Here is a 25,383-nt window from a genome sequence, read left to right as displayed (position 1 = left end):
GTAAGCCCTATGCCCAAAAGACTTTTCCCATTCTGGTCCAGATCTCCCTGGGGTCTCCTTGCTCCAGCTCACCAACTCTGCATGCAGCCGTGGTTTGACCAGGAGACTGCTGGGGGCGCCTCCATAGGCCTCAGACGCTACCACTCCATTTCTTTGTCCACCTTTTCATGAACGTCCTTCCTTCATCTCATATGCTGAAACCACGCCTAGTGGGTGCTGCTTCTCTGCAGTGGACCGTTCTCTAATATAAAATATGCCGTGTTTTCCTAGTGTTTGTGTCATGGCTTACTACAGTCACTGCATTACATGGCTGTCTCTTACACTACGCTGTAGGCTTTCTGAAGGAGGATGTATCTTACAGAAAAAGCTTCAGATTTTGTAAGCAGTCAGTAAATAAATTCTTGTTGTATTTTTCTCATGAGGGTGTTGATCATTCTGTTTCACTTCATAACCATTAACTTGCCCTGCACTTAACTTCTTTATAAACACGCCATTTATGGTCTCTGGTGCTTCTAAGAGAAATCTAATTTTTGTTAATCATGATGGAAATATTCATGACATTGTCGATTTTTTGACAGTGCGCTATTTTGTTTGTTACAGTAGTGCATGTTTTGAAATATTAATGTTTCTTTCTTATCTTTTAGATATTGCTATATGGAGATTTGCCAAGAAATAAAGAAAATATAATATATTTAGCAAATCATCAAAGCACAGGTTTGTATTTCATTTGCATGAAATGTAGGTTTTCTACAGAAAGTAGATGGGCATTCAAAGTAATGTTTTTATTTATTTAAATGAAAAAATTTTTTGGATATTGTTAAAACATGAATTTCCAATGCAGATATTATATTGTGACCTTATATTTTTGTGATTTAACCTTTTTGGAAAGTCAGGCATAGGAAAACTATGGCTTTTCCCAGATTTACCTTTCTCCCTCTGATGTGTGTAAATGAGCCATTTTCTTTCATTTATTTTCTTTCTTTGAATAGTTTTTTAAATGATGCATTCTTCCCTTTGTAAGTTCTGTTTTTGGAAGTAAAATTGGGTCAAAGTGTATACACTTTACGTTTTTGATTGTGAAGCAGAAAGGTGCTAATAGGTGACTACTTCTCTAAAGACAGTATTAATTTCTAATGTCTGCAGTTCAAATGTTTTGGTTTAATTATAGCTTGCTATTCTGTCAGAAGACTCACAGAAATCTCTGGTCTTCAATTACAGTGCAGTATGTACTTCAAAGCACGTTTTAAAAAACTATTTATTTTGAAATAATTATAGATGCTCGAGAATTTGCAGAAGTAGTATATGGAGTGCCATGACCTCTTCGTCAATTTTCTCCTGAAATGACATGTTATCTAGCTGTTGTACAGTATCAAAACCCGAGAAATTGACATTGGTTAAGGTACTTTTTAGTTCTACGGATAATTCAATCCAAAGAAAATCCCACTTCATATTTTTTTGAAACCTATTAATTGCTTTTGCACTTCTAAATTCCATTTTTATTACTTTAAGAAATATAGTCCCTGGAAGTTCAGAGCTAAAAGCAACCTGATGGATTATAAGGGTAATGGAAAAATCACTTAAGCCTATGGCTGTTCTTTATCTTCCTCCTGTCAACTGTGTCTCTTCATGATTTTGTTGCTTTTATTACTACGTATACCATGGGTAAGGTGAAGAAAGTGAAAGAAGTTGAAGTGCGTTTTTCTAGATTTAGCTTATTAATGATTCCATTCGGTTTTATGGGACAAGAGTTGATTCTACAAAGAGTTGTTAGGAATTTTGATGTATCTGTGTATTTCCCTGGCTTTATGAATGTGACTGGCTCAGACAATTTAGTTACATTTGACTTAGCAAAGCAAGCAGCCTGATTGGGTCAGTGTCTGCTTCCCATGCAGGCCTGTAGAGCAGCCTTACTTCTTCCTGTGTCTTAACTGTTGCTACAGACCCACTGGGTCTTTACTACTCCCAGAGTCCTGCTGCTGCTGTCCTGTTGCTGATGGCACATTTCTACCAGGCTTCCAGTATCCAAATAGGAAGGATTTATGGGTCCAGGGTAGGGAGTGGCTCATAACAACCCAAATTTCCTTTTTGTTGACCCACTGGTTCATTTTTTATTAAAGTTTTTTTGTGTGTGTAAAGAGGATTCTCTCTTAAAATTCCTTGTTCAGGTTCCCTGCCAACCTTCTTTTTGCTGGGTTTCAGTGGAAATAGTTGTATCAACAGAGCTGTGGAACTAGCCTGAACACGTGCAATAAGTACTCTCGACGTCCCTGGAGGCGGTGGCAGTAACACCAGCAATAAAATGAGAACCACCGCTGTCATTGGTGTCCTGACTACGCGGTGGCCTGTATATACATTACTTCAGAGTGAGGCCTTTGGGGAAAACATTTGAAAGAAAACAGTATTGTTTTCTTTCCTACTTGTGTGTTTGGAACTAGAAGGTAATAGGGGAAGTATGAGCTCCATAGTCAGCCCACACCTGACCTGAAAAAGGCTCACTTCTCGGGTCACAGAGCCATTTCCTCGTCCCTTTACCTGACCCCTCAGGGCCTGAGACTTTCTGGTACCGGGTCCTATACCAGTTAGCCTTTGGGATTTGAGAAAGCTACTTTTTTTGAATGCCTTTTAAAAAGCTCGTAACTTCAGAACATAACTAGATAGTGACTTTTAAATCACTTTAGAATTGCAGGTTTTAGAGTATGATAGATTATGCCCAGAAAAATGGGCATATACAAATTTGTGTATAGTTTTAGGTTCCAGAGGCCCCTAAACCTTATTCATGGTCATGGGGTCATTGGCCGGTGGGGTCTGGATACCTTTTTTAAGACCCTTCTGAGATATGTTAAGAACCACAAATGAGTATCTAAAAATGTAATTAGCAGAAAGAATATTTTCAGTACTGCTCTTCAACTTAGACTTTCTCGTTTGCCCTCTCTTAGGCCTGTCAGAATAAGTCTCTTCTGGGCCTCACATTCCAAACAATTGCTGTTTTAATTAGTATCTCTTCTCTGATGCTTTCACTTGATGTGTCCTTGCTGTTTCTGTATTCTTAGTCTTTTAACTTATTTCTCTGCCGAGAGGACGTAGTCGCTCTTACTCCTTCCTCTTGGCCTTTTAAAATACCTGCTTTTGACACTGTTTACCTTGATGTCATGAAATGCACCCTTTTCTTGGTTTCAGTGATATTCGCCTTGACTAACAAAATGTGTGGTGAGTAGATTATCATAAAAAAAGTGTGGGCTTTGCCGGCAGACCCTGGTTCATCTGCTGTTCTGCAGTGGGCTGTGTGACAGTGGGCAAATTACTTAGCTTCTCTTAGCCGTATTTGTAAGGTGTGAGAATGTCTACTCAGGGTTTTAAGGCAATTGACATAGGCTAGCTCCTCGTCTCTCCGTGTGCCTGGTTTATAGGGGGCTTTTAACAGCAGGGGTGGTGGTGTTGACAGCTAAGGAGCAGGCAGTGCTGGGTCCGTGCTAGGCAAGTGCGTCCTGCCCAGGATCTCTGTTATACTACGCAGTATCCTTGTGACTTAGGGCTTGATGTTACATAATAACATAGAGGAGAAAAGCCTTGCTTTTCTTGCTGGCTCTCCTTGCTGCCCTCTGCTCTCTGCGGAGTTCATGGAAACAATGACACTGCTGTGGCAGTGTGAATAGTTACTGTAAAGGTACACATTCCCATCTCAGCTGCCAGCAGCTCAGCTGTGGTCTAGTGGCTCCTAGCAGAAACCTAGTTGAGAATAAACAGGAAACGTAAAGGTAGTTGAGAATAAACAGGAAACGTAAAGGTAAAAGGCATCACAGCAAAAACTGATGGCACAAAATCTGTGTGTTTTAACTACTTAAGTTAGTTCTTAAGCTTTTCCACTACAGTTTGTGCAAGTTTAAGGTCATAGCCCAGGAGAGTTAATACCAACCTGACACATTTTACACTTAAAAGTTTTAGAAGATGCATTCATTCTAGGCCGTGTGTAGCCATGCTTGTTTCAATATAAAACTGCATGATTAAAAATTCCTCCAAACTTTAAAAAGATAATTGTTCCAGGAAAAGATGCCATATCTTGTTTTTAGCCTTGTACCCCCAATATGCTCAGGTTGTACATTTAGTTCTCACAATTTATTTACATTACATAGTTAGTACAAGGTGGATCATTTGGTTTCCGAGACATCAGCAGAAAGAGCTGTGTTTATCAGCATTGTCGAGGTGATTTGAACGAGCAGGAAGGGGCTAGGGAGATGGCTTCATAGGAAGTCACACCCTGGAGAGTAAAGTGATAGCTGGTCACCCTGTAGCGTGGGTGTCTGCAGCTGACAGACACGGCCTCTAGGATCCCTGGTTGTAGGAGGATATCTCTGCAACACTGTACTTAAAAGGAGCTGTTATAGTTATAACTTAAGTCACCAAGAAAGAACTTCTGAATGATAAAGATTGAAAAGAGATTTGCAATGATTGATAAAATGATTTTTCACAAGAATAATTTTTAGTGTTTTCTGGCAAAGTCTTCTTTGGGATGTTCTCTCTAGTGTGATGTATTGTCTAAAGGCTCTCACACAGCTGTAATCCTGGAAAACTGTCAGTTTGGGTTTAAACTATTGTTAACTGCTTTAATTTCCAGGCTTTTATTTGCCGTAGACTTTAACATTTTCCCTCTAATTCAGTCCTTCTGTTCTGGCTTCTATGGCCATGGATACACATGTGATAGTAAGACTATGTCTTTTTCAGAGATTCTTACCATTTTTTAGCCCCAAGGATCCCAGACCAGTTTTCATTGTTATCAAAGAGATGTTGTAGCCATTTGCTTTCAAACCCAGGTCTCTGGTCTTCAAGACGTTTTACTGTTTTCCCGCTTCATTTACTTTCATTTCCTCTGACTCTTATCCCCCCAGTTTGCCACCCTCTGCACGCGGCTCTCTGGTTTCTGGCTCTTTGCTTCTGCCCGGGCTAGTGCTTCTCCTTGCAGTTTCTTCTCTCTTCCTGGAAGTGTTGTTGTTATTATCAGCACACTCATGTCTTCTTACTTTTGCTTTTGTGACCCTTCAGTGATAACATACCCTTGTATGACCTTTACTAGCCCCCTGGGGACATGTGCTGGGGTCCTGTAAGGGACACATCTCTTCCAGCGCGGTTGTGAGCCTCACATCTTCGCTCTGACATTGTAACCTAGGGTCGTGCCCTGGAATTCACCAGTAAAGATGAAGTGACCTTGCCCTGTGTTGAACATATTACTACATACACAGTATTTAGCCGCACATGACAGTTTCATTTAACCATTTTTTGCTTATAATGTTGTTATGTTTTTTAGACTTAAGAATTAGAGGTGCTTTATGGGGCGCCTGGGTGGCACAGTGGTTAAGCGTCTGCCTTCGGCTCAGGGCGTGATCCCGGCGTTCTGGAATCGAGCCCCACATCAGGCTCCTCCGCTATGAGCCTGCTTCTTCCTCTCCCAATCCCACTGCTTGTGTTCCCTCTCTCACTGGCTGTCTCTATCTCTGTCAAATAAATAAATAAAATCTTTAAAAAAAAAGAATTAGAGGTGATTCTTCCTTCATGCTACTTTCGTATCACTTTGGTGGTTTGTGACTTTTTGCGTTTTACCTCTGAAATAAGCCTTTCAAGAAATGCAAAAAGAAAAAAAAACACCAAAAAAAAATTTTTAATGGAATTTGTAATTTTTAAATGTCTGCAGTTGATACAAAGTAATTTTTCAGATTCTACTCATATTTCCAAAAGTATATTCCTAGGAGGCTTTTTCTGTTTGTGGGAAAGGAATGCCAGAGTTCACATCCAGATCATTTATGCACCGATTGGGTTGTGTCTTTGCAGTTGACTGGATTATTGCTGATATTTTGGCCATCAGGCAGAATGCTCTTGGACATGTACGCTACGTGCTGAAAGATGGGTTAAAGTGGCTTCCGTTGTATGGGTGTTATTTTTCTCAGGTAATTATTTCCATGTTTTCTCAGGTAATTTTTCCATGTTATTTTTCTCAGGTCACTTTTTCCATGTTTTCTTCATTATGTACACAGCTTGTAAAAATTTGAGGTTTGGAAACTGAACATGCATTTAATATAAATGTATTTTATTTTGTTTATTTTTGTGGGTTTAATACCTTATTCCAAACAGAAGTAATTTTACTTGGGCATTTTTAATGGTCTGCGTTTATGTACCTGTCTGATCACCCAGCTAGTTAAATAGCAAACGTGCAAACGTGCAAAAATCAAACAACTAGGAAAATTTAAAGGCATGGAATCGGACAGATGATTACATTAAGGAACTAATAGTCAAACTTAATTATGATCTGTAGGATCATTATTAAAAAATAGTGTGCTTTAATGCAGAGTGTTGAACATGAGTGTCGGGAGCATAATAAACATTTAGTATAAGATATTTTCCAAAATGCCTTTAATTTGCTTCTCCAGAATACATTTGGTCAAGGCGCTTATCTGCTCAGAGTGTGTGTTTCTCAAGCGTAGCGCGGCCAGTTCCCGTGCGTGGCATTCACGCTCCCCCATGACCTGCCTCCCTGCAACCCACCTTCCTTTTTCGAGCCCGAATCGGTTTCTCCCTCCCTGTCCTTCTTTGAGCTATTGCTTTAGTTCAAGGCCATATGCGTTCCTCTGCCTCCAAGGCCCAGTGTAGATGCGATTATGAAACCCTTCTTGAGCCTGGCAGTTCCCTCCACCCCGCTTTTGTCTTGGGCTGTCTTTATTGTTACACTTAACGGATTCTCTTGATACCACACTTGTATACATTTTTCACTTCCCCACTAATTTTTAAGGAAAGATACCTGGTCTTCACTTCTGTAGCTTCCATATACCTGGGAAGGAACCCAGGTGTTTTGAATTAAAATAGACTTTGAGAAGCAAGTTAAATGACAGGCGATCCAGAACTAGTGTGTTGAGTAGGCATCGTGTCCGCTACAGCTTGGGAAAATTTTATGTTGTGGTATATGCATGCTGTGGCTTTTAATTCTATGAATTTGTTCTCATCAGCCCTCTCTGTTTGGGTCAACAGTGACATGTCTTCCGTAGAGCAGTTGAGTTTTTTCTCTGCACTCAGGCATGCTGGTTCCTATCTGGAAGGAACTGCCACCAGGATGGAAGGCCACCTCTTCTCCTCTCCTCTTTATAGTCTCTATACTGTCCCTTCCTTGCTCCTATCTGTGCATTTCCTTTTACTCATGTTCTTGGTTAAAACAAAGTCAAATTCAGCCAGTCGGCTTATTTTACAGATGAGTTCAGATTAGCACAAGCGAGTGCGAATAATATGGTGACTTGATGCGAAGTTTTGGTGAAGTACACTTTGCAAGTTTCATGAAGGGTTCCTTCGTAACAGTGCCTGCGTTAGTTGGCTAGGGCCGCCCTTACAAAATACCACAGACTGGATCTTAAATAACAAACATTTATTTCCCCACACTTCTAGAGGCTGGAAGTGCCAGATCAGTGTGTTACCAGGATCGGTTTTTGCTGAGGCCTCTCTTTTTGGCTTGCAGTCGGCTGCCTTCTCCCTGTGTCTCCCCCTGTGCACATGCCTGTTGGTGTCCTACTCTCCTCTTCTTATAGGACACCAGTTCTACTGGACTGCGGCCCACCCTTAATGACCTTGTTTAACCTGGTTACCTTCTTAAGTGCCCCATCTCCAAATAACATCACACTGGGGGTTAGGGCTCCAACATATAAATTTTGGGGGAACACAGTTGAGTTCATAACGGTGCTACATACACATCTGCAGCCGAGTCAGTTTTAAAAATCCCTAAAGATCACGAGTATTGACATTTTAAGGATGCTTTTAGTGAGTCTATGTCATTGGAAAAATTGAGAGCTAAGAACTATGTTATCGATCAAGTTTTTTTATTTAAAAAAATGAAAGCGTTTTTAACTGTCAACAAAACTGAACGTTCATGTGTTTTCCAGTGGCACGTACATGCAGTTTTTATTTCAATTATGTTGAAACCTAGGAGAACTTTCAGTTAAATGTCTATGAGATGCTTATATTTGAATGTGTTAAATATAATTTAATTCCTAAACTGTAATTTTATTCTTTACTTTTGGGGAGTGAAGTTACCTTTTTGATGACTGGCCATTGGATATTTTAATAGTCAATACTTTTCCCCCCATTTTTTTTTTTTTTTAATGTGGCAGCACGGAGGCATCTATGTAAAGCGAAGTGCCAAGTTCAATGAAAAGGACATGAGGAACAAGCTGCAGAGCTACGTGAGCGCAGGAACTCCGGTAAGATCACGCTCCTTTTTATTATTTTCCCTGTCCATTCCCAGTTTTCAATTTAAGAACTAAATTTAGAACTTAAGAATTGTTTTGAAAATGTATTATTCCATGGGTGATAAATGATTGAGAGCTTTCTTGAGGCAGTAAAAACTGTCTACATAGAGGTGAGCAGCTGTTTTCAGGCCTCAGGAAGAGGCTGCAGACGATTCAGTCTTTGCTGCTGGTCAGTAAGGACCACCAACCATGCAACAAGAACGGTGGGTGACTGGTCTGTGAATGGAAGTCCAGACCACACTTGCGACCTTGACCTCGACCTTGACCTGACCTAACTGCCCATCTTCAGTATCATGTGTCGTTTCAGAAAAAGCAACTTCTCTGTGTGTCGGTGTAAATTTGGATTGCCATATACATTGTTATTTGAAAGGTCAAAAAAGGGGCGCCTGGGTGGCTCAGTCGTTGGGCGTCTGCCTTCGGCTCAGGGTGTGATCCTGGAGTCCTGGGATCGAGCCCCACATCAGGCTCCTCCGCTGGGAGCCTGCTTCTTCCTCTCCCACTCCCCCTCCCTGTGTTCGCTCTCTCACTGGCTGTCTCTCTCTGTCAAATAAATAAATAAAATCTTAAAAAAAAAAAAATGAAAGGTCAAAAAAAGTATGAATATCTGCAAATGAAGAATCATTCAGTGTAAATATTGTTTGATAAAACTTTGCCCCCCAAAAAAGGAATCTCGGTATTGTCTTCGAAGACTGCGAACTGCTGCCCAGTGGCTTTTCCCCGGCTCCCTGTGAGGGCAGAGCGCCCTGATTGCAGCGACGGCTCAAGCTTTGCTCACCAGAGCTCAGCAACTTAACTCACGGCTACAACTTTTCGTTTTTTCCCTCCCTCATCCTCTCTCTCCTCTTCCTCCATCTTGTTTTCTGCCTTCTTTCTCTTTTCCTCTCCTCGCCAGGACTCGTAGGTGGCAGCCAGAGCTCCTTTTGAAAGACGAGTTTTCCAGCGTCGGGTGATGAAGTGCCCTAATGTTCAAGATTTTTGCTTATGGACCTTTACTAGGTGTTTCGACATTATGAAATTGCATTCTGTTTGGGGATGACCTGGCGTAGAATGTACTGAGATAAACAGTGCTCCTTTATCCTGTTACTACTTACCCTTGAGAACGAAGCGTAGCCTTAGAAAGGTCTGTTTACTCTGAACAATTTGGTATATTTGGGCAGAATGGGGGCCGTTGTTTGTAGATCTCCACGACGCAGAATAGATTGGCAGTGTGTGTATTTACTGTCTTTTCAAAAAATTATTCTAAATTTCAGCACTGACTTTCACATTGAAGGGTCCATCCCTCTTCTCTCTAGCTCTGCATCATCGCAGGCAGGGGAGCGGCTGTTTGGTTTCTTGGTTATTCTGTCGACATTGTCTCTGCCAAACAGATGTGTACAGCCCCCTCTTTGCATGGATTTCCGTGCTCTCTACAGTTCCCCCTTGCTTCTCTGTCATCTCTTTCTCTCTCTCGCTGCCTTTGCGAGTTTCTCTTTGGTTTTGGTTTGCAGCAGTTTAAGTGTTTTCCATATTAGTGTGCTCTTTTTCTTTTTCCTCCCTATTTATCCTGCTTGGTCTTCTCTGAACTTGGACTTTTGGTTTCGTGTCTGTCATTAATTTTGGAACATCCCTTGCTCCTGTTTCTTTAAATGCTATTGCTACCCTGGTCTCTCTTTCTTCTTCAATTACACGTCTTTGGGGCTATTTGTTCCACAGTTTTTGGATACGTTTTTGTGGTGTTTTTATTTTCACTGTCTCGTTCCCTGTCGTGTTACAGCGTAGGTAATATCCACTGACCTCTTCTCCTGTCACTGATTATTCCCTTGGCTTCGCCTAGTCTGCTGCTAGCACTGGTTAGAGACATTCTTCATCTCTGTTCCTTTTTCATTCCCAGTGTTTCCGTTTGATTCTGTCTCACAGTTTCCATGTCCGTGCTAAATGTGTCCATCTGATCATGAGGATTGCCCACCTTTTGTACTAGAACCCGTATCATGTTGCTGGTAGTTGTTTGAAATTCCCCATCTGGTAATTACAACACCTCTACTATATCTGATTCTGAAATTTTTGATTGCTTCGTCTCTCTCATTTTTTTTTTTAAGATTTTATTTATTTATTTGACAGAGAGACACAGCGAGAGAGGGAACACAAGCCGGGGGAGCAGCAGAGGGAGAGGGAGAAGCAGGCTTCCCGCTGAGCAGGGAGCCCGACGCGGGGCTTGATCTCAGGACTCTGGGATCATGACCTGAGCTGAAGGCAGATGCTTAACCCACTGAGCCACCCAGGCGCCTGCTTTGTCTCTTCAGACTGCTTTATACTGCTTTTTTTTATACCTCCTACGACTTTGTTGAAAGTTTTGGCCTCTTGAGTGGGACAGTCGAGACTGAAGTAGTTTTGATACCAGAGAATGGCTACACTTGTCTTTTTGTGAGGCCTTCAGTGAGGGCTTGAGTCACTTTAGTGAGGAGTTGTACCAGATTTGGGTTTTACTGTTGCAATAATTTTTCTCACAGACTTCCAATTACTGTAGCATTCTTTACTTTGCATCTAGGGTGGGAGATGTTTTGCTAGAGAGTTTGTCACAATGCCTGTTCCACACTCATTTTGTTGCACTAAGAGTCTCCTTTTTGCACCTCCCCCAACAGCGTCCTTTGGTACTTGTTACTGACATCTTGTTAGTTCGGGTGAGGGAGGGGGGAGAAGGAGACAGAGAGGGAGTGGTGGCTTGTTGTCACAGTCACACGGAGGGTCTTGGGGTGGAGTCTTTTCCACCCTGCCTCACTCCCAGCTCTAAATCTGTGCCCAGGATGTGTTCCTGCTCCATCGTCTGCAAAGAGTTTGAACCTTCTGTTCATTTCCCCCGGCTGCATTGGATTTTCCCCAACTTGGGAGTTTGAGAATGTTCCACAGGAAAGCTAGAGGGGAAGGATCTCTGCTGGGCTTTGCGCCTTCCCAGCACGGGCTCTGTTCTCCCCCAAACCTGCATCATCATCAGCATCATCAGGATGAGTTTGCCCTGGCCCAGCCTTTTTTTCTTTGTGTGTATTTGGGGTGTGCGTGTGTGTGTGTGTGTGTGTGTGTGTACGAAGTGTGGTCTGCAGTATAGCTTGTGAGTTGTAGGAAATTATCCTGTGTCTGTAGCCCCCAGGGGTTCTTCTGTCGAACTAGCCCACACTCAGCCTTTTGCAACTTGTTAAAATTGTGATGAAGTCTTGCTGTTGCCATCTATCGGCACCTGCCCCAAGCAGATGAGTGCGTGCATCTCTGCTCTCCTCTGTGTCGCCTTGCTTCCTTAGACGTTCAGGTGAGTTGCCTTGCAGCCTCGACTCTGAAGTGTTCAGTTTGCAGGTTATCCGGTTGTTTTTCTTGGGTTGGGAGAGATACTCTTGTAATAGTCTTTGTCCTAAATGGAAGCCTCCTCCTGTTTTTTTGTTAATGTGTTGTAAACCTTGGGATGATTTTAGATTTACAAAAACGTTGCATGGCTACTACACGGTTTCCCATTTATTCTTCGCCCAATTTTAATGTTAACATTTAATATTAACATCTTTCCCAAACGTGGTACATTTGTCAAAACTAAGAAAGAAACGTTGGTGTCATACTATTAATTGAGCTACAGACTATTCAGATTTCTCTAGTTTTTCTACTAAAGTCCTTTTTTCATTGTTGTTTCAAGATGAAATCCACTGTACCACAAATCCATTTAATGCCTGTGTTTTAAGTTTATTGTATTTTTCATGGTATGCTGTACTGTATGGTTATAATCAAATCTGTTATTTTCGTTTTAATCTTCAAACTTTGTTTCTTTAAATATTGAAGGCGTCATTTAAAAGATGTATTGAGTAAATACGTATTTAGTGATCTCAGTATGAAGCCCTGTCATTTTCTGCCAGTTCTTGCTCATGGTACTTTCTTTCCTTATGTGCTTGGTTATCTTAATTTGCTTCCAATTCTATTTGGAAAATTATAGGTAGAAATCAACTCAAAGAGTAGAAAGTGCCTTCCTCCGGAGAATATTTGCATTTGTCTTAGCTGAGCCCCTTAAGGCTTCTTCAGTGTGAGCCCACCCAAACCGAATTCTGAACTTGAGGTTCACTGGACCAAGGTTGCAAATCCATGCGAGACTGATTGACTTCTGGTTTACTTTTGCCCTAAGAGTATAGCCTCTGGTGTTCCCTTTACTTCTTTTCACTATTTTGAGAGAGGGAGAGAGAGAGAGAGAGCGCGCGCACAAGCAATGGGAATGGCAGGCAGAGGGAGAAGCAGGCTCCCCGCTGAGCAAGGAGCCCAATGCGGGACTCGATCCCAGGACCCCAGGATCATGACCTGAGCCGAAGGCAGACACTTAACTCACTCAGCCACCCAGGCGTCCCAACTTCTTTTCACTCTTAATAGAAGGTCCACGGGCTTTGATTTTTATCTTTTCAGCTCTTTGATAACTTTTAAAATGATGTTATATCCACCTTTGTAAATTTTCATTAGGAAGGCTTGTTCAGATAACCTAGTCTTTCACTTTGGGCTACCAGAGAACTTTCTGTTGTTCGAGGGCAGAAGTCTAGCTTTTTGATATCCGTGCAACAATGCTGGGTTACAGACTGGTGGTACCATGAGTGGTTGTCACTGGAGGCCAAATCAGATTTGGGTTTAAGTCTCAGGTCTGCCATTTACACTTTGTTACTATGCACAAGTCACTTAACTTTTCTAAGCTTGTTTTCTTTATATGTTAAATCTGTTAATAATTCATTTGGTAGCTAGGATTAAATAACATGTTTGAAGGTTATGCTTTTTGTAGTAGTTCCCAACTGCTGCTGTAACAGATTACCACAAACTCACTGACCGCACAGGCAGCAGAAGCAAAAATAAATAAGTAGGACTACACCAAACTAAAATGTTTCTGCACAGCAAAGGAAATAATCAACAAAATGAAGAAACAACCTGCAGAAAGGGAGAAAATATTTGCAAATGACATATCCAATGCTCATTTTCAAGATTAACATGCAGCCCACCAGCAAAAAACAAACAAACAAAAAAAAAACAAAACACGATTTAAGCAATGGGCAAAGGACTTGAATAGACATTTCTCCAAAGACGACTTACAAATAAATGGCTGACAGGTGTATGAACACGTGCTGAACCTCAGTCATCATCAGGGAAATGCCAGTCACAGCTGTAGTCAGATTAACACCTCACACCTGTTACAATGACCATTCTCAAGTAGTTTTCGAAAGTTAAGGGTCGGTTGAGGATTTAGAGAAAAGAGAACCCTTAGACATTGTTGGCAGGAATATAAATTGGTACAGCCATTACAAAAAACAGAATGGAGTTTCCTCAAAAGATTAAAAATAGAAATATATCCAGCCATTCCACTTCTGGGTATATATTCGAAGGAAATAGAATTATTTGCTACACTCATGTTCACTGCAGCATTATTCACAATAGCCAGGTATGGAAGTAACCTAAATGTCCACCAACAAATGAGTGAATAAGAAAAAATGTAGTATGTGTACACAACGGAGTATTTTTCAGTGTTAAAAAAGGAGATTCTATCATTTTTGACAGTGTGGATGGACCTCGAGGGCATTACACTAACTGAAAGAAACCTGACATAGAATCACAAATGCTGCATGGTCTCACCTACATGTGGAATTTTAAAAAGTTGAATTAATAGAACTGGGGAGTATAGCAGTGGTTTACCAGGGCCCGAGGGGTTGGGGGAAATGGGGATATGTTGGTCAAAGGGTACGAACTTTCAGTTATAAGAGAAATAAGTTCTGAGGACATAAGGTACAGCGTGGTGCCTGTAGTTAATAATACCATATTGTATACTTGAAATTTGTTGGAAAGAATAGATTTTAAGTGTTCTTACCACACACAAAAAATATGATAACTATGCAAGGTGATGGGTAGGTTAATTACTTTATGGTAATCATTTCACCGTGTCTGTGTGTATGAAGATATCACATTGTATACCTTAAATGGTATACATTTAAGCTAGGAAAAATAACAACATACATTTATTATCTTAACCATTCTGGAGATCAGCAGTGCAAAATGGGTCTCACTGGACTAAAATCGTGGTGTCATTGGGGCTGAGGTCCCTTCTGGAGACTACGGGAGAATCCATTTTCTTGCCTCTTAGATTCTAGAGCTTGCCTGTATTCTCTGGGTCATGGCTTCTTGCTGTCTTCAAAGCCAGCAATGGTTGGTCTGGTTTTTTTTTGTTTTGTTTTGTTTTGTTTTTGCAGCCATCGTTCCAGTTCTGACTCTTCCTGCTCCCTCTTTCATCGTTAGAACCCTTGTGATGACACTGCCCCCCCACCCCACTGGACATTCTAGGCTGATCTGATTGTCCCGCAGTCCAGTGCTAGCAGTCTTCAATCCCCCTGCCTGCCGCATTCATGTATGCATTTGTGTGACTTTGTAATTGTTTTTTGATACGTGTAGCACTTCCATACTTAAATAACAAGCTCTTGAGGAAGGAGATTGTTACTTTGTATCCCACCACGTTTTGCATATTTTCCCTCTGTAAATATGTAATGGAAGTTTTAATGAGTTGAATGTTTCTGATTGTAGAAAAACCCTTTTTAACAGTTGTGATTTGCTAGACTGGATTAATTTGGGGGGAAGAAAGCAGAGATGAACTATCTTGTTTATATTCTGTACATCTCAACATGAAATCCTTTTTATTTAAAGAGAAAGCAGTGATTAAAAGATGTCTAGCTAATCAAAGTTTATTAAGTTCTGAGGTATCATTTCCATATAAATGTGCCTGCTTTGAAACTCTGTAGTGAACTAGACAGAATTTTTAAAAACCAGAGAGGAAGGAAACAATATAAAGAGGCTGCCACACAGTGCTTGATATTTTCACATACTTCCTTTTATGCTCACAGTTATCCTGAGTCTGCATTTGGGAATGAAACGGAGACTCAATTAAAAGTAAATTAACTTATCCAAAGCATGGAGAAAAGTCTGTTTTTAACAGAAGGTCACCAGTTCCATAACTGGTTACAATCTGAATATATTTTAAACTCTTAAATAGCTCTTTTCTTTTTGAATGGAATTTCAATATGGAATAGCTTGCCGATTTCCGCTAGAGGCGGAAGTATCTGTGCTTAAAATGGTACCTCACATCTTGAGTAGAGATCTTATATGCAAAGTCAGTCTCATGAAAGAAAACAGAATCTCTGGTTCCTTTCAAATGAATATTTAGCAGAATAAAAGATTTCTGTGAACAGTAGCAAGACTCTTCTGCATAACTTGGTTTGTTTGTGACTGTTCGCCATTTATTTCCTGTCATCCTTGGGTCTTCCCTGACCTTGAACAGGGATTTTCCTTAATTGAGAAGTGGGTCCAGAGATGTCACACGGCCCCAGAGTCATTCTTTTCTTGCCCTGATGCTCCATGTTTAGTCCTTCCCTCCTCTGTGGCCACCTTCTCCGTCTCCATGGGAACTAAAGAAGAGCTGCCCTTTTGGTCGGCAGTGTGAAAGCAGTGGTGAGGAAGTTATCAGGTGCCAACCGCTGAAGGAGGAAAAAGTTTTACCTTGCAATCTTGACTCTACATCTGTGCTCTGGGTCGTGCTCAGCCGCCTTAGAGAGAACGAGGAGACCTGCTTTGGCCACGTAGCCTTTGGAGGCTGCTGTTCTTGCGAGTGCAGCACGCTGAGCTGATTCTGGGGAAGGCACATGGCCTGTGCTCAGGTCCTGTTGCTCTTCTTTGCCCCCGATGCGTCCTCTCACATTTCAAAAGCGCATCTGTTTTAATTTTAACAACAGCAAATTGCAGTATTATTTTGTGCCAGGCGCCGTGTTAATTAGACTACATAAGTTATCACCTTTTATCATGACAGTGTCTCTATGAGGTAGAGGTACCACCATCCTTTCTTTTGTAGACAAGAAGCTTCGGGCACAGGGAGGGTAAGGAATTTATCCCGGCTCTCGGAGCCTGTACGTGGAATCTGGGGTTTGAAGCCAAGTGTTCAGACCATTCTAGACTCCTTCTCTAGTTGCAGTCTTTGTATATATGGTTTCCTGTAGCAGATGATGTGCTTCATGGAGTAATGGCCAGGCTGGGGCTGTGAGAATGTAACTCCTCAGACTATTCCTGTACGAGTCTTTCAGTGCACCAGTGACTTGCCTTTTCATATCATAACAGAGTCTCAAAGAACAAAAGTTTTAAAAATTTTGCCTGAGTCCAATTTATTGATCTCTCCTAAAATTTCTGCTTTTTCTGTCCTATTGTAAAAGGCATTGCCAAACTCAACGATACTAACATTTTCTCCTTCATTTTCTTTTGGAAGTTTTACAGTTTTAGTTTGCATTTAGGTCTGTGGCCCATTTCAAGTTAAGTTCTGTATATGGTGTAAGGTCAAGGTTTGTGTATCTAAACATGGACATCCATCACCACTTACTGAGAAGGTTATTCTTTTCCCCATTGTTTGAAATAAATAAATTGCATACATACGGGTCTGTTTCTGAACCATTTACTCTGTTCCACTGATCTATAGGGATATCCCCATGCCTGTACCACACTATCTTGATTACTCTTGCTTCATTGTGATAAGTTTTGAAATCTGGTGTAGTTAAATCTTCTATATTGGCTCTTTTTCAAAGTAGTTTGGCTGTTTTAGGTCCTTTGCATTTCCCATATAAATTCTAAAATCAGCTTGTCAGTTTCTGCATAAAAGCTTGCTGGGTTTTTTATTTGGATTGCATCGATTCTAAGATCCATCTGGGAAGAATTGCTATCATAACAATACTGAATCTTTGGATCCAAAAATACAGTCTTTATTTGGGTCTTCTTTAATGTCTCTCAGCAGCGTTTTGTGGTTTTTAACTGTGCAGGTTTACACACCTTTTGCCAAAGGTATCCACATTTGCTGAAATAAATTCTTAATTTCATGTTTTTTGATGCTGTTGTAGATGGCATTATTTTTTATGATTGTTGTTAACATCCAAACATTCAGTATTATTGACTTTTTGTTCTGTAACTGTGCTAGGCTTTTTATCTAGCAACATTAAAAAATAGTAATATTTCTTAGATTTCTTACATGGATAGTCATGTCATTTGTGTATAAATACAGTTTTACTTCTTACTTTTAATCTGGATGCTTTTGTTTCTTTGTCTTGCCTAAGTGCCCTGGCTAGAACCTCTAATACAGCCTGGACTGGCACTGGTGAGAGTGGGTGTCCTTGCCTCGTTCCTCATCTGTTAACGAAAGCACTCATTTTTTTTTACCATTCCTTAGGTCTTAGACCCATCATCCACTCCAGTTACCATCTTGTTATTCTCCTTCATAACATCTTATTCTTTTTCTTCACAGTCATAGAAGTGTAATTATTTTTGTAGAATTTGTTTAATGTACTTTTTTCTCACTTGTCTCCAAAGACCTATTTCGTTAGCCTACATAGTACCTGGTGCATAAGAAAGGTGTATAAGAAATACTTCTTGAATGGACCCTGAAAGAATTGTTCATTCTTGCTTTCTTGTTCGACCATCGGTGTTCTTTTTAATGAACTATGTTAAGAGATGGGAAAATAACACCACAGGAATTATTAATAACCATTCAAATCATGAATCATTTTATGTTTGAATGCTTGAACTAAAAGCTAAACGTCATCAGTAATTGCTCTCATGGCTTCGAATACAAAGTTTACTGATTTAAAGATTTTATTTTTTTAATTATTATTATTTTTTAAGTAATCTCTACACCCAGTGTGGGGCTGGAACCTGTGACCCCACAATGGGGAGTCGTATGCTCTACCAAGTAAGCCAGCTAGTTGCCCATAAGCTGATTTAAAATATGTTCTCATGATAATGAATTTGTGGGTGTGGGAACTAATTTTAAATTTTTTTCTTAATTTTACCCATTTTTCTATGTTTTCATGGCAGCACTGGTTAATCTTTCTTATCAAATGTTAGGATACATAAAAATCCATTAATTTCTAAGTTAGGCAAAAATAGTGGGTTCTAAAGACAATTTATATGGGTGTTTGAAAAGTATGTATATTTTCAGAGAAGCTGAAAATGCAGAATTGTAGAGCTGCCATTAATACAAGTTGTTCAGGGGAAAGTTTGGAAGAGATTAATCATAAGTTTATCTAATGAAAAAATGTGAACTATCACATAGGTTTATTACATAGGAGTTTTATAATCATCGATCATTCAGAAAGGGGATGCTTCTGTACCAGATATATAGATAGTATTACCTGGGATCAGATGAAGTTGGGTAAAGTGAACGTAATTTTCTTTCCTCCTATCCTCCTATCCCTTTGTTTCCTGTATTCTGTTTGTATTTGAGAAGATTTGAGATGAATGCCTTAGTTGTGTGTTTTGGCTATCAAGTAACCTTGTTGGTGTCATTTGGATAACTCACTTCTAAAGTTAGGAGTTTCTCATTATATAGTTTTACGGTTTCTGTCTTTATTTTCCCAAGCAGATAAAAGCTTAGACTAACGGATTACTTAATAAACATCCAGCTTTCTCCTTTATTTATAAGTGCATTATTTCAGTTTATGAAGCTGCTTGTAAATTGAATTATTTAAAATGCATTAAGGGAGCCGTGTAAAATAATACCGTGGGAATCTTTTGAAATGTGAATACTTACCACATTTTATATTGTGGAAATTTAGGTATTGCTTCAAATGAGATATGCTTTTATTATTGATACTTAGGGACACTGATGTCTAAAATTTGCACTTTTTAAAAACGTCATTTTTCAGAATCTTGGGGAAAAGCTCTTTAACTGAGGCTTTATGTGAGTCAGAATTTCATGGGCAAATTTTTAATTAATGAATATTAGTGTGTAATTAGAAACGTTGTTAGAGTCTTAATGATTGACCTACCAGTGAATGTATGACAGCGTTTCAAATATAATTCATGTTAGGATTTAATTGCATTTTTGCATTTTGGTTCTGCTTGAAATGAAGGTCATGTGTAAAATGAATACACATTTTTCCCATCTTAGAAAATATTCTCTTAGCATTAATAGGGTTGGCACTGGTAAGTTCACAAGAACAACAAAAAAAGCTCACACAAATCAAACCAAATTTCTCTGTTTCACAGATGTATCTTGTGATTTTTCCAGAGGGAACAAGGTATAATCCAGAACTAACAAAAGTCATTTCAGCTAGTCAAACATTTGCTGCTCAAGAAGGTAAGTAAAAATTTGACTGTACTTGAAAAAATAATTTTTAAAAATAAATGCCTTTTCAGTTTTTGTTCCTGGAGAGGATCTTTACGTTTTACAACAGTGGAAGGTGCATAAATGTATTCATTTCTTCAATGAATGTAGTATTATCTCCTAGGATATGAAGTTTCTTCCTTGATTCCTATGCATGTTGGTATATTCTATCTGAGAGATTAAATTCATGTGCTTGCTAAAATACATATCCCAGCACCATGGATTTCATGAAAATCTGGCTGGGTACCGGATTGTGGAGCCTTTTTCTCCATGTGGGTTGTGTGTGAGGGAAAGAGTCTCCTTTCTGTGGGCTGACAGACCTGGGCTGGAATCCAAACTCTGACGTCTGTCAGCTGTGTGGGTGCAAGTTGCCTCATGGACTGAGCTTGTCTCCCCGTCTCTTACGACACACGTACCTCAGATCTATAGCTGTGCCTGCCTCTGTGTACAAATTACGTTAGAAGAATGTAAAGTTCCTGTCGGAGAATGTGGCACAAAGTTGGTTCACAGTACTTGGAAGTTATGAATGTCCCCAGTAACAGGAATGTTCTTAATGTCCGTGTTTTAGAAAGTTGGATAACTAATACACCTATAAGCTATTCAGTTTCACCAATTTGGGATATAAACAGAAAACACTGGCTGTGCTGTGTTCTCAAAGTTTCCCTTGGAGACTGACTGTGAATTAGTATGCGACCTCCATACACTGATCCCCAGGCACTTACTGAGCGAATGCCTTGTTGTCGATCTCATTTCAGGGTCTATGCAGTGCTGTCTAGGAGAACTTGTTACAACACAGTAGTGTCTGTCTCTGCTCTGCCCAACGTGGTAGCTCCTACCCACATGTGGTAGTGCATCAGGGGAAATGAATTTATAATTTTGTTAACTTTAATTAGTTTATTGGAATCTGATACAAAATTCTTGATACTTCCCTTATTGGGATTCTTTCCCTAGACTTCTGTTAGGGCTTGTCTCCATTTCCCCCTTCCTCTCTGGTGATTCCTGGTCAGTCTCCGTTCTAGCCTCCTCTTCTGCTTCATTCTCCCGTTTCATATGTTGTTTCTGTTGTCTGACTTTACTTTTTCCATTTCATTTTCATGTATTTCCTTGTGGCCTTCATCCAGATCCGTAGCTTTAGCCACCATTTATTTGATTGCTGAACACTCACAGAAAGCTCTCTTCCACCCGTATCTGTTTGACTCTAGACCTGTAGGTGTAGCTGCCCAGGGGAGAGCTGCACTTGATTGGCCCACGGGCCAGTGATCCTCCACATCACTGATCATCAGGGAGATACAAATCAAAACCGCAGTGAGCTACCACCTCACACCTGCCAGAGTGGCTGAAATTCACAACACAAGAAACAACAGGTGTTGGCTAGGATGCGGAGAAAGGGGAACCCTCATGCACTATTGGTGGGAATGCAGGCTGGTGCAGCCACTCTGGAAAACAGTGGGGAGCTTCCTCAAAAAGTTAAAAATAGAGCTACCCCACAATCCAGCAGTTGCACTACTAGGTATTTACCCAAAGAATACAGAGGCACTAATTCAGAGGGATACATGCAGCCTAGTGTTTACTGCAGCATTATCAACAATAGCCAAATTATGGAAAGAGCCCAAGTGTCCATCAACTGATGAATGGATAAAGATGTTGTCTATATATACAATGGAATATTACTCAGCCATAGAACGAATGAAATTTTGCCATTTGCAAGATGTGGCTGGATCTAGAGGGTATAATACTAAGCGAAATAAGTCAGAGAAAGACAAATACTGTATGATCTCACTCATATATGGAATTTAAGAAACAAAACAAATGAGCAAAGCAAAAAGAGAGGCAAACCGAGAAACAGACTATTAACTGTAGAGAACACACTGGTGGTGACCAGAGGGGAGAAGGGTGGGGGATGGGGGGAAACAGGTGATGGGGATTCAGAAGAGCATTGTGATGAGCACCAGGTGTTGTACGGAAGTGTTGAGTCACTGTATTGTACACCTGGAACTAACACTGTATGTTAACCAACTGAAATTTAAAAAAATTTTTAAAGAGTTTATTTATTTGAGAGAGAGGGAGAGCATGAGCAGAGGGGAGGGGCAGAGTGAGAAGCAGGCTTCCCGCTGAGCAGGGAGCCTGATGTAGGACTCGATCCTAGGACCCCCAGATTATGACCTGAGCTGAAGGCAGACGCTTAACCAACTGAGCCACCCAGGTACCCCTTAAGATAAAAACTTTAAAAATATGAACTATCTCAAGGGAAAACAAAAAGTTGAAAATTAAAAAAAAATAAAAGCATATTCTAAAACAGAAACCATGAAATGGCTTTTTTAAAAAATGGTTTTATATCCAAAAGTATTTAGAGAATTTTGCATTTTATGTCCTTCCGTTGGGGAGGTACAGTTCACATTTATATATTAGTCTCAGAAAAGTTCTGTTGTAAAGATCGCTGATTTTGTTTGTTGAGCTGTTTTCTAATTTTATGTATTTTAGAAAGAAAACAGTGATCTAAAATTATTAAACAAAATTTGGGATTTTTGTGGGGTATATCTTTAGGGTTCCAGAAAATTATGTCTCTCCAAAATTACTCCTTCTCTAAAGATTCTTGATAGCTGAGCTATGACTTTAAAAAATGTGTATTTTACTCTGAAGTTTAAAATAGCCTATAGGGGCGCCTGGGTGGTGCAGTCGTTAAGCGTCTGCCTTCGGCTCAGGGCGTGATCCCGGTGTTGTGGGATCGAGCCCCACATCAGGCTCTTCTGCTATGAGCCTGCTTCTTCCTCTCCCACTCCCCCTGCTTGTGTTCCCTCTCTCACTGGCTGTCTCTCTGTCAAATAAATAAATAAAATCTTTAAAAAAAAATAAAAAATAAAAAATAAATAGCCTATAGATGAGTCAGTTGTGGGATTTTTCATGTGTGGGGGGATTCTCAGTAAACTTGAGTGTAGACCTTAAACTATATAAATTTTCAACTACTCCTGTGTGTCATCTCTTAGAGCCACTTTAATTCTGTTTAGGAATTAACAGTTTTAGCTTAGATAAGGTGAAAGGGAAATAAATGGGATTTTTTTTTTTTGCTACTTTTCATGTGTATTATAAAATCTGAGGCATTTTATTATCACTAACTAATGAATTACATCTTGAGACGTGTTTTTATGGGCTGAACAGAGGGCTGGCCTTGGGGGAAGTTTACTAGAGTGCTTTAGGTCCTCAGAGTCGGCTGATTTTATGCTTAAAATAGTAGAATATTCTACCTTTAAATATTAACACATCTTTATCAAATTTCTCATATGTAAAGTGTTCCACTAAGGTGGAAGAACTAACTCCAGTGTTTTCTAGGAGTTTATGATTTAGTAGGAGAATCAGGATTGTACTCATCATCTATGGATGTGTAACAAAGTATCCCAAACCCTAGTGGCTTAAAACAACAGACAGTTCCTATGTCCCAGCTGATGTGGGCCAGGAGTCCTGCTGTGGTTCAGCGGGGGGCCGCTTGCTCAGGGACGGTCACAGGCTGCAGTCATTTCAGGGCTCCCAGGGAGGATCTGTAAGAAGCTCCCTCCCACGGCTGTTGGCAGGCCTCACGTCCTCACTGGCTGTTGGCTGGAGAGTCTGTTTCTTGCCACTTGGGCCTCTCCATAGAGCTCCTCGGGACACGACAGCCTGCTCCCCTCGATCCACGGGGCAGAGAGGGCAGGGAGACAACATGGGAGAGGTACTGTAACAGTGAGAGCGTAGGGGACGGTTGTCACTGTCTTAACCTAATTTTGGAAGTGATGTCTCATCATTTTTGGCTTATAGTAGGGAGGTCCTGAGCAAGACTCTGCAAGAGTGTCTGACTGACTGAGGTACAGACTGCTTCACAGTAGTGATCCCACTTCCAGAAACTTCAGGATGCTGTTTTTCAACAAGTTTGCCTCTTTCAATGCTTTATAATATGTGATGGACTAATTCCTTAATTTTAAACATGTCACGCAAGACAAAATTAGACCTGGACATTTTATTACGTCTTGTCACCCAGTTAGTTGTTGAGGTGTAATACATTTGCATTATAGAATGAGCGTGGTCCCAGATTTTTGTGTTTATGTGAAGAGTAATGTAGAGTTATTCTGTGTTTTAGTATTTATTCAAGGACTTCTGATTTCTTTTGTAAAATTCACCTTTGTGTGTGTGTTTCTATTTAAATATTGGCATAGTTTTGGCTCAGTCGGTTAAGTGTCCGACTCTTGGTTTTGGCTCAAGTCATGATCTCATGGGTCCTGGGATCGAGCCCCTTGTCTGGCTCCACACTCCATGCAGAGTCTGCTGGAGATTCTTTCCCTCCACCCCTCTCTCCACTTGCTCACTCGCTCTCTCAAATAAACAAATAAATCTTTTAAAAAAATATATTGCCATACATTTTTCAGTTGGGTAAAACAAACATTTATATGCAAATAGGTGTATTTACTGAGTGATATTTGCTCGGAGTTGTAATTTCAGTGCAGGTTTTAGGGCCTGTGTTAATCACCTTGGGCCATCATAACAGGACACTGCTCTGGGGCCTTAAACAAGACACATTATTTTCTCACAGTTCTGAAGCCTGGATGTCCAAGATCAAGGCGCCAGCAGGGTTTGTTTCTGGTGAGACCGCGCTTCCTGACTCACAGAGGGCCACCTTCTTGCTGTGTCCTCACATGGCCTTTTCTCTGTGTACTCACAGAGAGAGAGGTCTCTGGTGTCTCTTTCTTTTTTTATAAGGATACCAGTCCTATTAGATTAGGGCCCCATGCTTACGACCTCACATAACCTTCATTACCTCCTGAAGGCCCCATCTCCAAATACAGTAACATAGGGGTTAGGGCTTCAAAATGAATTTGGGGGGGGGGGGATGGGGGAGACACACTTCAGTCCATAAGAGGGTCTTATATTATCTTTCTATGTGTAATTGTATGTAATACTAATATTTCTTAACTCATTATTTTTAAAACAATTTAAGATGAATGTTTACCTTGTATTATTCATCTCACTGAGATGACTTTAATATAGTTTCTAAAAGTTACTTAGTTTTAAAAATCCACACTAATTTTGTAATGCTAGATCAAGTATTTATAAGTAATCTAAAATAGCATAATAATGACATATAATCTAGCTTTTTTTTAAATGATTTTTTATTATATTATGTTAGTCACCATAATCTAGTTTTTTAATCTAATAACCCACCTTCCTATAATTGATCAATTATTGGTCTGTCCTTTTTCTCGGAGTTGTAGATCTTTCTTAAAGTTACCAAAAGGGGAGAAAATGAATAATTTGTTTTCTGGATATGATTTTTAGTTGCTGACTATTCTTTCTTTAAATGCTACAACTGAAAAAGCTATTGCTGTCTATTAGTACTGTACTTTCTTGTGACTATAAAGGTAATTATTTCCCACCATACATGAAAGAAATTGATTTGTGAACCATATATCTAGAAAAAGTGTTTCCTGTTTTCTTTCCTCCTTGGTCACAACTAATTGAGATTACTTGAAAATAAAAATGAAAGAACTTGTTTCTCCATCTGTTAAGCTAATTTTTCTTCAAGAAAGTTGAAGCTTCATAGCACTTGTTAGTCTGTGATGTTCAAAACATTAATATTGCTCCTAAAGTACCTTCCTTTGAAACTGACCTTCCTTTGAACGTGACCTAAAAAATAAATAGAAAAACCAAACCAACTTTTTTAATTTACGTTTTTAAAATGTGATACGTGCTCATGTGTTTAAACCATTATACCTTTTGGGGTGCCTGGGTGGCTCAGTCGTTAAGCGTCTGCCTTTGGCTCAGGGCGTTATGGGATCCAGCCCCACATCAGGTTCCTCCGCTGGGAGCCTGCCTCTTCCTCTCCCACTCCCCCTGCTTGTGTTCCCTCTCTCGCTGGCTGTCTCCTTCTGTCAAATAAATAAATGAAATCTTTTTTAAAATAAATAAATAAATAAATAAATAAATAAA

General features: G+C 40.1%; 1 protein-coding gene across 1 annotated transcript in view; it reads left to right on the top strand.

Moving 5' to 3' along the window:
• Nucleotides 1-25,383, top strand: part of AGPAT5 (1-acylglycerol-3-phosphate O-acyltransferase 5) — a 59,287-nt gene that overhangs the window by 14,173 nt on the left and 19,731 nt on the right. The window contains exons 2-5 of the mRNA XM_008706154.2: nucleotides 645-714; nucleotides 5,821-5,936; nucleotides 8,139-8,228; nucleotides 19,314-19,404. Of these exons, the coding sequence (XP_008704376.2) occupies nucleotides 645-714; nucleotides 5,821-5,936; nucleotides 8,139-8,228; nucleotides 19,314-19,404 (367 nt within the window). The remainder of the gene's footprint in view (nucleotides 1-644; nucleotides 715-5,820; nucleotides 5,937-8,138; nucleotides 8,229-19,313; nucleotides 19,405-25,383) is intronic.

This window comes from Ursus maritimus, unplaced genomic scaffold (assembly GCF_017311325.1).
Source record: "Ursus maritimus isolate PB19 unplaced genomic scaffold, ASM1731132v1 scaffold_28, whole genome shotgun sequence".
Classification (NCBI taxonomy): Eukaryota; Metazoa; Chordata; class Mammalia; order Carnivora; family Ursidae; genus Ursus; species Ursus maritimus.
Note: the sequence above shows the minus strand (reverse complement) of the source record. Positions and strands in the feature narration are given on the sequence as shown.